A 12,931-nucleotide genomic window follows, 5' to 3' on the forward strand; every position below is an offset into this window, starting at 1 on the left:
ACTTTTTGTGAAGGTTGGACCCGCGAAAGTCAAGGGAACACTGTATATGAAAATACATAATTAGATTAGATTAGATTTATTGGATTTATATGCCGCCCCTCTCCGCAAACTCGGGGCGGCTCACAACAATAATAAAAACAGTACATAGTAACAAATCCAATTCCCACCAATCTAATTACAATTTTAAATTTTAAAAAAATTCATTAAAAAATCCCAATATATATAAAAAACAGGCACACAGTCAATCAATAAAACGGCAAAACAACATGGGCAAGGGGGAGATGTTTTAGTTCCCCCCATGCTTGACGACAGAGGTGGGTTTTAAGGAGTTTACGAAAGGCAGGAGGGTGGGGGCAATCCTAATCTCAGTGGGGAGCTGGTTACAGAGGGTCGGAGCCCCCATAGAGAAGGCTCTTCCCCTGGGTCCCGCCAGACGACATTGTTTAGTCGACGGGACCCGAAGAATGCCGACTCTGTGGGACCTAACCGGTCGCTGGGATTCGTGCGGCAGGAGGCAGTCCCAAAGATATTCTGGTCCAGTGCCATGAATACTGAAATACTCCTAACAATGAATATAGCATACCTGTTGGTTTTATCCCAGTCATTCTAGTGCTGAGACTGTATTTCTTTCCCTTCGCATTTTGTCTCTCTTGGAATTTTTTCCCCAGCACTGTGTTCTCCCATATATTATTTCCCCTAGGATAGAAATAGGAAACAAAATGAAATATTTTTGACATGATCTTGCTTTGTTTCAATTGCTCTTTTTTTCGTACAAAGAGGCAAGAGTTTGGAAGATGTGCCTACCATTGACAGTTAACAAGACAAGGTAGCAGAATGATTGGGCCACAGGGCAAAAGAAACCTTTGCTCTCAAATGAACCTTACTATCCATTCTCCTTCGTTGGCTCAATAGGGCTGAATGAATCAAATGAATGTCACAAGCGAAACAGAGAGAAAAAACCCTTTTACTTGGTGCTAACTCTGAGATGTTCATAATAGTCAATCAGAAGCTTTCAAGATGAGAAGTTGAATTTAGAATGGGCCACTTTTCATTTCAAAGTCAAATGCAAGGTAGGAAAATCAAAGAATTTTCAACAGAGATTCCTAAAAGAGTTTGCTGTTTTATTTGTGTATACAAAGACACACACAGAGAGAGAGAGAGAGAGAGTAGCCATAAACAGAATGTTTATTTGAAAGTTAAACACACATTCATTTCTATGGTATTTTTTTTCTGGACAAAGGTATAAAAAGTTGTAATAATGTAAGTTAACACATCTTTTGTTATTGCACCTCAAGGCAATTTTTAATTGGAAGATTATGTGAATTTATTTCTGTTTGCTTTAAAAAGAGTTCTTTTGTTTAAAATCCACACATCACAGTAACTGAGTAAAAAACAAATCCATTTATTTACATCTTACAAGGACTCGGCCATTGAAAAATATTGAAGGAATAACATTCTGTTGTTTGAAATATAAGAGGTGAGTTTTGCTTATTCATTTGTCAAATGGTTCTGTGCAACCTTCAATCACCACAAAAGAACAAAATAAAAAACTGAACTGGGTGTTTTGCAAATCAGTTAAAAGTAGAGTAAATTATACAATAGAAGAACAGTGTGTCTGTTTTTTAATGAAAGTGTATATCTGGAGGGACAGTGTAGAGGGCACAGTTTTTAACCTTATTGCCAACTTGCTTCAGTGCTGTTCCAAATTGCTCCCCGAGTGAATTATCTGCCTGTTGAATTTGAAACACATGTTTGCCCTTGAAAACACATATTTTCAGAACCCTCAAGGATGAAAAATCATGAAAAGGACCTTTTAAAATAAAGAAAAAAAATATGGGGGAAGATTAATCACTGTTCCATCTCTTCTCATCTCATTATGTCCTGGAAGCCTTAGCAGCCATTTTTTCCTATCAATAAAAGATAACTATGGTTAACTATGTCGTGTAGTTTTGTCCTGAATTACAATTTTGATGTGATTACACTAAGGATATTCTTTTTTAAAAAGAGTTTGTTCTCAAAATCTCCCCATGTTCAGCTACAAGGTAAAAGAGCTGCTTGGCTGCATGCGTAAAGGAGTTTACTCCCATTCTAACAACAGAAGCCCTGTTCCACAATGTATTTCAGTCGGTTGATGTGAAGATAAATCTATTGCGAGAACATGTGAGTTAAATGAACTAATGAGTTAATCATGAGAACTCATTAATCTATCATGAGAGCTAGTTTGGTGCAGTGGTTAAGATACCAGGTCAGAAACCAGCAGACTGTGTGTTCTAGTATTCCACTGTCGTTCAGCCTTAGTCGTATTGCAATGTAAAAACAGGAGAAAAGAAAATATTAGGTATGTTAGTCACTATCAAAATAATAAAGGTGGGATTAAATACATAGGACAAGATTCTATGAATCTTACATGGGAAAAGACACGAATACACCAAGACCTATATACCTATACCCAATCTATGAAAACGTGTGTGTGTGTGTGTGTGTGTGTGTGTGTGTGAGAGAGAGAGAGAGAGAGAGAGAGAGAGATTTTGCTGATGATGAAAAGGAAGGGAGCCTAGTATAGATCTATTTCAAACTTATTTTGCTCTCAGCAGCTAGCCATACCCTTATTAGGATTTGAACCTGGAGAGTCTGCCTGTAAAGCAGTAGCTTTAACCTTTAGACCACAGGTTCTCCTCCTCTCAGCTTGTACCAGAAGAGTTATATGTTTTTTTTCTGCCCCTGGAGGTGCTGAGAGGCAAAAAGGAAGCAGTATGCTCCCTCCCATATTTGGGTATTCCAGGGTGATTCGACAGAAAAAAAATTACTTTTCCCTGACAAATTTGCCTTCCTTGGTGTCCGCTCCCTCAACCAGTACCTCCCAAGTGGTTCCCATGTTTGAGGAAGCCGTTTCCCAGGCTGAGGTGATCCCTATGGCAAATCTTTTTGTGGATGCCGTCATTAAGCAATTGCAGAGCTCAATGGCCAGATCCCTGCCTGTTGTGCTCAGCTCTGGCCCAGCTCCTGCCCCAAGCAATGTGGAGGTGGATGTGGGAGAGACATCCACATGCCACAGGCCTGTTTTGCTTCCAGTAGAATCTGTCTCCTCTGACCAAGGAAGGGTGAGTGACAGGGAAGAGGGGAGTTTGGCAGACAGCCCAGGAGGAGATCAATCATCTGTATCATCCCTGGATTCTGAACAAGAATTAATGACACATCCACGCATGCATAGAGTGATGCATAGGAGACAACAACTGAAGGATTATTACAAGAGAAAATGAGGCCACCTGTGGTTGGGTGGGGCTGCTGCAATTTGGGGGCCTTCAGTGACCACTTCCTGACTGATCTTTTAAGGGCTCCCAATTTGAAAATCACTTATTAGCCATCTTAAAACTATTAGAAACCTTTAGAATGACAAGTTTGAAAAGTTGCCAAGTGAGTTTAAATTCAACTTCAACAACAAATAATTACAAACTTATGAAGTTAAAGAATTTGAAATAATTCTTTTAGGTGTCCCTTTTGAGAAGCTGGTGGTCCTCCCTTCTGCTGGAACAAGTAAATGTGACCTAGAGACTCCTATTGGGGATCGACTGGCATTTATTTTATTTTATTTACTTATTTATTTTATTTATTTTTCATAGTTACGGTAATTCCAAAACCACATAGTAAAAGCCAATGTTCAGGATTTATCTGGATCTAAATCCAGATAATATTCTTAGATCAAAATCTTATTTAACGTTTTATAGTTATTTCAAATTCTTTAAGTTCATAAGTTTGTAATTATTTGTTGTTGAAGTTGAAGTTAAACTCACTTGGCAACTTTTCAAACTTGTCATTCTAAAGATTTCTAGTAGTTTTAAGATGGTTAACAGGTGATTTTCAAATTAGACAGTGAGTGTTCTTCAAAACCTTCCTCCATGGTTGAAAGCAAGATGGCTGATCATGTTGTCTCCTAATGCTGAAACTGAGTGAAGACTCCTGTTCTCTTATGAGAAGCAGCCTTCCACATGTAGGTTATCTCCTATCTTCTACTTAACAGTATTTGAAGAAGTTCCAAAGAAATGGATTGCTCACAGGTTCTTTAGTTTTTGTCATAACTGTCAACACTTTTATGAAGACAACTTTAACTTGCTATGCCTACCTCACAAGTAAAATAAAATAAAAAATAAAATACCACTGTTTACAAAGTAGAAACATCAATAATCAGCCATGACATTTGGTAGCAGTAAAGCTGGCATTGGTGCACTGCTCACTTGTGCAAGCTGAATTAATTCTTCTTGAACAACGAACTATCATAAAACTGTGTGTCGTGTGGTGTATTTTCAAAGCAGATGCAACCATTATAGAAACTGAACTTGTGTTTTGAGGGAACTAACCTAGTGAACGATTATGCTACAACACTTTTGTAATCAAAAAGGTACATTGAGTTGGTGGCCCACAATTATTGATCTAGAGTGACATGCTTGGGGCTCCATTCCTAAAAATAATGGATATAACCAGGATGAAAGCTAAAATGTGGTTGTATTGCATTCATACTTAAACTTATTGTAAATTAAATATAGTTTGAAAAATTGTGCTCCAGCTGCGTATGTAATACATTTGCCCTTTTGAATACCACCTTTGGAGATTGCCTTTCAGGAGATGAATTAAAAGCCTTTGGAGCCTCTGTTTTGCACTAGACCTACCTCATATGTCCCGTAATTCATTTAAATATTGATCAGTGATGCCTGCTATCTCTCTGCATCCCCTGGATGTAGCTCTCCTCTGCACTAATGAATAGCTGTTAATTCAGGTTTCTTAACTATGCAGGGAATACATCCATGCAAATACAAATAGGAACATGTTTCTCATAAAAGCAAAAATGATGAAGCTATCATATGTCATTAAGATGAGTTTTCCATTCATGCTGTTAGCTATCTTGTGTGCACATCTGCATGCAATTTATATTGAGTTGTTTACTTGGAACATAGAAAAATGAAAGCCTCTAGTCTCATAATTGTGCCCAGTAGCAAATATAATTGGCAGCATGATATACAGAGATCTAAGAAATGACTTAGTACATTAAAAAAGCAGATGCCAGGGCTTAAATCTCAGACTTTCTGGCTACAAAACAAATTATCACTTAGAGATGGTTTTCCCCCTTTTAAAAAAAATGGGGTTCAATTATGAGTCTTCCAACTGGTTCCAAATGGCACAGGATTCAAGCACACAGAGATATTTATCATTACTGGAATTTCATTAGAGGTATAAAGGTATAGTTTCATTTAGTCAACTATAAGTTCCAGAACTCAGATTTTCCATTTCAGACAAGACAGTTGGGCTTTCTCTGGTTCGCGTTTTACAACCTCTCTCCAAGTTCGGGAAATTGATCTGGACACAAAAATTTTCACATTCAGTTTGAGAAAGACTATTTACAGTTCTATCTTAATGAAACAATTAGATAGATAGCCTCGGTGGCGCAGTGGTTAGAGTGTAGTACTGCAAGCTACTTCTGCTGATCACTGGCTGCCAGCAGTTTGACAGATCGAATCTCAGTAGGTTCAAGGTTGACTCAGCCTTCCATCCTTCCAACGTTGGTAAAATGAGGACGCAGATTGTTGGGGGCAATATGCTTACTCTCTATAAACCACTTAGAGAGGGTTGTAAAGCACTGTGAAGTGGTATATAAATCTAAATGCTATTGCTAATTAGATTGTTAGAACAATTAATTAGAACAAGGGTCCCCAAACTTGGCAACTTTAAGACTTGTGGACTTCAACTCCCAGAATTCTCCAACCTGATATGCTTGCTGGAGAATTCTGGGAGTTGAAGTCCACAAGTCTTAAAAGTTGCCAAGTTTGAAGACCTCTGAATTAGAACAATTAATCAGTGGAACAACTTGCCTCCAGAAGTTGTGAATGCTCCAACACTGAAAGTTTTTTAAAAGAAATTGAACAACCATTTGTTTGAAATGCTATAGGGTTTTCTGCTTGAGCAGCGGGTTGGAGTAGAAGACCTCCAAGATCTCTTCCAAATCTGTTATTTTATTCTAAAATTGAATTATAAGCCACCTGAAGTCATTGATTTTAACAGGCAGCCACTGACATTTTGAATAAGCAAACAGAATATTCTTCGATCTTCATTAATTCTGGTATAGATTGGATACACATATTTATCCATTGGTGCACAGGTTTTTTTAGTTCAAAAGTGGCTCAAAGTTCTAGAGAAAGTGTAACAGGCCACATGTTAGTACAAAAGGAAAAGAGGAGGAAGGAAGGAAGGTAGGAAGGAAGGAAGGGAAGGAGGGAGGGAGGAAGGTTGATTGTAGACTTTTATAATGAAAACTATATTATTTTACAATTCACAATCCAAATATTGATTCCCATGCCCTCCATCCATCCATCTTCTACTTTATCTGAATCTTCAGTCACTAAGTTTAATTTGAACACATTGAAAATTGGCAAAAAACTGAAAAGCCCATGCACCATGGAATGATTAACTACAGCTGAAATGTAATTTGACAGGGGTCATAACTCAATTAAATAGCCTTTGCTTTGTACACAGAAAATTCCAAGTTCATTTCTTGGTATTTCTAGTTAAAACGATCAGGTAGTAAAGAAGACCCTTTGCTTGAGATTCATCAATGATGTTGCCATAGACAATGCACAGATCCTTGACATCTATGTTGTTAAGCCAGCCATTGGGTGAGATAAGATCTACATCAAACATTTCCTGGTTTTGGATGCATTTGATTGGCTTCCATACCAAATACAATACTATTTACAAAGAATACTATTTATTCTTTGATTTGACATAGCACATTTTTTCTATATGATTTTTAAAAATCTGGTCCTCCAGGGCCCTATGCAGTGGTCTTCTCCATTATAATTTGAAACATATACTGTACTAGGAGACATGGGTGAAAATACTGTGAATATCTTTCAGACACACATGGGAGATGAATTGCATTAGCCACAATTTAAATAAATAAATAAACCAAACCTCTAGTTGCAGTTGCAAGTTTCAAATTCTGAGAATGAAAACCGCAACAGATCTAGAGGTTTATGGACGACTTCCCTTCAGGTATGAGAAAAAGAAGAAAAACCTTTGATTATTTCCCCCACACAAAATGTGTTCTGATTAATTTTGAATTTGAATAATTCAATTCTCATTGTACCCACAATCATACATGTCCAGTTGGATGGACATGGCAATGTAGCTTTGGGCAACATTTTCCTGCCTTGTAACACTGCAGTTGTAGTGTTTTATTATTTATTGCTGCATTTAGCTTTGCATTGGCCCTGTATATGAAGGTTGCTTTGTTTTGCCCAAGGTTATTAGCATGTTTAATAATACAGAAGCTTAATTGTGTTATATCAAAGAAGTTAAAGTGAGGAAGCAGTTAGCCAGAGTTTAAACTTGCCATTTTTATGTTTTCATATTTTACAAAAGGCCATGAATGATTTATGCATTTTGCCATATATGAACCCACTCAAAATCAAATTCTTGCACATCTAAGTTCTTGGCATCAGAATTACAAAGTTATATCAGTTACTTATTCAGTGTAATTTTATATATTAGGATAAAGTGTGGGGGGGAGACTCATAAATTGTGTTTCTCAAACACAACACAATAAGCTGCCACAGAAAATCTACAGATATAAGTCCCCTTTCTCCCAAATCTGTGCTCATGAATTTTTAACAATTTGGAGTAGAGATGCATTTTTTAGATAATGCATTTCTTTATGCTAGATTTTTTTTGGTACTAGACTGCTATAAAAAAATTCAAGGGACCAATAAAATACCTTATTTGTTGTATTTCTTCATCAATATTTTGAGCCCTATTTATATATATTTATTTTTTTAAACCTCATAAGACGGAGGATTTAAATGTTAGTATGTAAAAAGCTCTTTTATTTCAAAAGATGTTTATTTTTCTCCACCATTACAACCATACAACATATCACATATACCTTCATTATAGAATAATCATATATTATCTCTAACAAACAATAACCTAAATTTACAAAACTATTTTAAAGTTATAATGCTCAATCTTTCCCAAGTTTTTCTATCCCCACTCCCCCCTTTCCATCTCAGGTGGGTGTTCCACCTCCATTTCCTACTTTTCTTACTCCTTCTCTCCTTTCTTCTCTCTTTCCCCTTCCTTCCCCCACTTCTGCTATCTCTCCCTTCCTTCCTCCTTCCTTCCTTATTTCCCCTTCTCCTCTCTCCCCTTCCTTCCTACTTCCCCTTACACCCTCAAAAACCTTTCTAATGGAACACTTTGACTCACTCTTAATAGCCTAGTCTCTCAAAAATATGCCATTTTATATCAGCTTTGAGATACATTATGTGTATCTCAAATATACATTATATGGTTTCTTCCCCAAACCCCCAAAACTTTAACCTTAGCCTATCTACTGTTGACATCACCAATTTCCTAAGAGGTCTGTAAGGGGTGTGTATAAGTGCACCGATGTGCCTACTGTCACTGTCCTAATGTCCCCTTTTATTCATATCCATTTCATGTATTAATAGCCATGTTTATATCTAAACTGCTAAAAATAAATAAAGGGAACACTTAAACAACACAATATAATTCCGAGTAAATCTAACGTCTATGAAATCAAACTGTCCACTTAGGAAGCAACACTGATTGACAATCAATTTCACATGCTGTTGTGCACATTCAACTTTGTACAGAACAAAGTATTCAATGATAATATTTCATTCATTCATTCAGATCTAGGATGTGTTATTTGTGTGTTCCCTTTATATATATCAGCAGTATATATCAATTATCTAATTCATGCTTGACAAATAAATAAATAAATATTTATTATCTTATTATTATTATCTTCGGAGAGGGGCGACATACAAATCTAATAAATAATAAAAAATAAAATAAAATAAACATTACATACATGAATGTACAGTTGTCTTTATCCTCTGCAACATATTGAATTTGTTCTGGGACATTAGGGGGAGCATTGTCCTCAACCAATGGTGCTGAATTGTTCGGTATTACATTTTCCTCTATCTCTTTTGGGGTATCATTTTCTCCTTTGGACAAGGATGGCACATGATTTCCAATTCTCCAGTGCTCCTCCTAAAAACAGATCATAGGATAAAAAGATATATCAAACAGATATCATCTCAGCTTTTAGAAGGTAGCCCTGGCTCACTCTTTCATTTTCTTCTTTCGAGTGTTAACGGGGAAAGAAAAGAAACCTAGCAACTAACGTGGTATTATCTTTCTAAATATCTTATATTGACATCTCCTTGATAATCTTTTGTAGGTCTTCCATAACAAGAGGATTTCTATTCTTATGTGTTATCTTTTAAGGATAAAAGTGTCATATCTAAAGGACAAGTTGAGCCTTTAGTACTTTCAGTAAAATACAGCAAAGATGAAGGAAAAAATGAGATGATAACCCCCAAGATGCTAAGAAAAGGATATAAAGCCATTGTTTTAAGGTAGAGCGGGCAATGTTTGAAAGCTTCATCGCCATAGAATAGATCTTTTCAAGGCTGACAGTGAATGATGTGGCCAAAGCAAAGTGAGGATGAAGCATGGTTAAACAGATGCTACTATTATTTCTTTCTGACATTCTTTTTTTTTGACATCTCCTCTCTCTTCCCCCCGCTCATCCCCTCTCTCTTTCAGAACCTTTTCTCTCTCTACTCACCACTTCTTGCTTTTTTTAATGCCTCTTCTCCCTCTGAATGCAAAAAATAGCTCCGTAATGGTGCAACTAGGATTTACACTACAAAAATGCTTATTTTTAGTTTCATATGACTTCTAAAATAGGCACTAAAAGCAAAAATGATAGTGTCTCAAACAGGGATGCTGTAAGGGATTAATCCTCCAGCAAAAAAGTTTAGGTTACATGAAGTCAGTTAATTAATCAGAGAAAGATAGTTTAGGAGAAGCTAGTTTATAACTGAAAGCCAATTTTTGTTGCTGTGGATATAAGCCCTATGCTAGAAAGGGGGAAAACATGAATTCTAGGCCTCCTTTAGGGATAAAACTATTGGGTTACTTTGAGGTAGTCACTCTTTCTTAGCCCTAGGAAGAAGGTAATGTCAAACCATTTCCAAAAATGCTATCAAGAAAACTGCATGGATTTGGATTAACACCAAGAATCCATAATGACTTGAAGGGAGTCAAAGACATAGTTTAATCAGGATTAAATGCCTGATTCAACAAGCTGAGATTTAGGAATTGCATTGCAGATGTCCCAACCATCCTGCCTCTCTAAGACTCAGTTAAGCCTTCTGCAAGTTCAATATTCATTTGTCAAAATTGGGTTACATTTCCAACTCACTGTGGGATATTTCAACCAGATATTCTGCCCTTGTTCCAGTCTTGTTAGCATTCACAAGACAAGCATATTTTTCTTATACTCTAACAGAACTTTAAATGTTAAATTTATAGACATTTCTAAACTTCTGTTTTCACTTTGTCACTATGGTGTAATGAGTGTAGATTAATGAGGGGAAAAAGAATTTCAACAACTATAGAGCCACTCTGCAGCCTAAACAAAATTGACAAAAGTGAGGGGGGGTCTGAATACTTTCCTAATGCACTCTACGATCTAAGATGGAGATATTTGGGGATGGGGGGGGGGGTTTGCTTCATTTTTATTTTGTTTTCACTTTTTGTTATTTTAAACTTCTTAGCCCATGTCTGAAATATGGACAGATCCTGAAAATGGAGGTGGAGTAATAATTATGACTAGGCAAAGGCCAAGGGCAAGTTCAAACACGTCATCAGTTTGGAGTCTTTATATCCCTGTAAGAGACCTAGGTCTAGCCTCCTTTGAAGTCCATTGACTCTTGCCAATTTATCTTGGCCATTAGAAGTTCAGATTCTTGTATTTAGACAGCATGAAATAAACTTGTAGTACTTTTTGAACTCTATCCTTCTTCCTGATTTCTTATATATATCCACTATGGATGCTCTGCAATCAATGATTTCATGTGCAGCACATTGCTTGTTGTGTTGCACCCCTATTTATTAATTTATTAATTTATTAATTTATTAATTTGTTAATTTGTTAATTTGTTAGTTTCTTAGTTTCTTAGTTTCTTAGTTTCTTAGTTTCTTAGTTTCTTAGTTTCTTAGTTTCTTAGTTTCTTAGTTTCTTAGTTTCTTAGTTTCTTAGTTTCTTAGTTTCTTAGTTTCTTAGTTTCTTAGTTTCTTAGTTTCTTAGTTTCTTAGTTTCTTAGTTTCTTAGTTTCTTAGTTTCTTAGTTTCTTAGTTTCTTAGTTTCTTAGTTTCTTAGTTTCTTAGTTTCTTAGTTTCTTAGTTTCTTAATTTGTTAATTTGTTAATTTGTTAATTTATCAATTTATTTATTTATTTATTTATTTATTTATCAATTTATTTATTTATCAATGTATCTATTTATCAATTTATCAATTTATCAATTTATCTATTTATCAATTTATCAATTTATTTATTTATTTATTTATTTATTTCTATGCCGCCCTTCTCAAGGTGACTCAAGACGGCCTACAACATTAAATATAACAATATATAAGAAATCTAATAACTATAAAATATGAAAATTTACTAAAACATTTTAAAAGACCCCCATGTACACTCACACACATTCAACCAATCCAATCATATCTTGTATTAGCCGGAGACAGTCTCATCACTCACGGCCCCCATGCCCGCCAGCAAAAGTAGGTTTTTAAAGCTTTATGAAAGACCAGGAGGGGGCAGTACGTATCTCTGGAGGGAGTTTGTTCCAGAGGGACAGGGCCACCACAGAGAAGGCTCTTCCCCTAGGCCCCGCCAGTCGACATTATCTGGCCGACGAGACCTGGAGAAATTCCTATGGAATTTGCATTTCCCCTTCCTTGTGAACCAAATGCAGCTGGTACAATAAAGATGATTTTAACACATGCTCTGCTTTGGGAGCTTTTCAAGGAAATGATATGAATAACCTTTATCTCCAACTTGTCAGTGATACCTTTTATCTCATGTTTCATTGGAGGAAGCTCTAAAATATGACACCTATTAAGTTTTCCAAGCAAGGGAATTTGAAACAATTCAGTAATAAAACTGATCCAAAATGATCTAAATCAGCAAGTGCAAGCTCCTCATCTCAACATTTTGCTTGGTCTTTAATGGTCTAAAAGGCAGGTTATCAAACAGCGAAAATATTAAAGATAAGGTCAAGAATGTAAATCAGCCTCCATCTCACCTTCAGAATATGGTATCTTCACAGGTCCATCACTTTTTAAAGACAAATTACTGCTCATCCAATTATTTTTTTGAGTTATCTGCATTTCAGGAAAAGCTTTTAGCTCCTTGAAATGTCAAGTGTCACCTTCAGCTTATTTAAAGGGGATACATACCAAATCCTGGAGTCTTATTGCTATACATGTATTCTCTCTCTGTGCGTGTGTGGTTGTTTTTCTGTTGAAATAACTCTAGTATTCCCAAATATGGGAGGAAGCACTCGGCCCCATGCAGGGGTCATTCCAAGGCGGATAAATTTTTTATAGTCATCAAACTATAATTTTACATGGTTACATATTTTTGCTGATAAGTGAAAATGAAGGGAGCCTACTATAGATCAGAACTGGGCCAAAATAGGTCTATAACAGGCTCCCTTCACTTATCAGCAACAATACGTAACCATGTAAATTATAGTTTGCCAACTATAAAAAAAAATTATCTGCATTGGAAATGACTTCTGCGTGGGACCGAGAGGTAAAAGGAAAGCAAAGTTGCTTCCTCTCATATTTGGGAATACTAGGGTTATTTCGACAAACAAATATCTATATATCCACTTATCTCTCTGTCTATTTCTCTCTATCTCTCTCCCTCCCTCCCTCCCTCCCTCCATCCATCCACCCACCCACCCATGTATCTATCTATCTATCTATCTATCTATCTATCTATCTATCTATCTATCTATCTATCTACATCCATCTATGTATCTATCATCTATC

General features: G+C 36.2%; 1 protein-coding gene across 5 annotated transcripts in view; it reads right to left on the reverse strand.

Annotated features, from left to right (window-relative positions):
* Positions 1–12,931, reverse strand: part of WDR49 (WD repeat domain 49) — a 147,259-nt gene that overhangs the window by 15,787 nt on the left and 118,541 nt on the right. For all 5 annotated transcript variants that reach the window (XR_011559239.1, XR_011559240.1, XR_011559238.1 and 2 more), the window contains exons 16-17: positions 8,885–9,069; positions 584–696 (exon numbers count right to left, since the gene is read on the reverse strand). Coding sequence is in view for 1 of the 5 variants with exons in the window: in XM_070753568.1 (XP_070609669.1) it covers positions 584–696; positions 8,885–9,069 (298 nt within the window). In the remaining 4 variants the exon portion in view is untranslated. The remainder of the gene's footprint in view (positions 1–583; positions 697–8,884; positions 9,070–12,931) is intronic.

Source organism: Erythrolamprus reginae, chromosome 5 (assembly GCF_031021105.1).
Source record: "Erythrolamprus reginae isolate rEryReg1 chromosome 5, rEryReg1.hap1, whole genome shotgun sequence".
Lineage (NCBI taxonomy): Eukaryota > Metazoa > Chordata > Lepidosauria > Squamata > Dipsadidae > Erythrolamprus > Erythrolamprus reginae.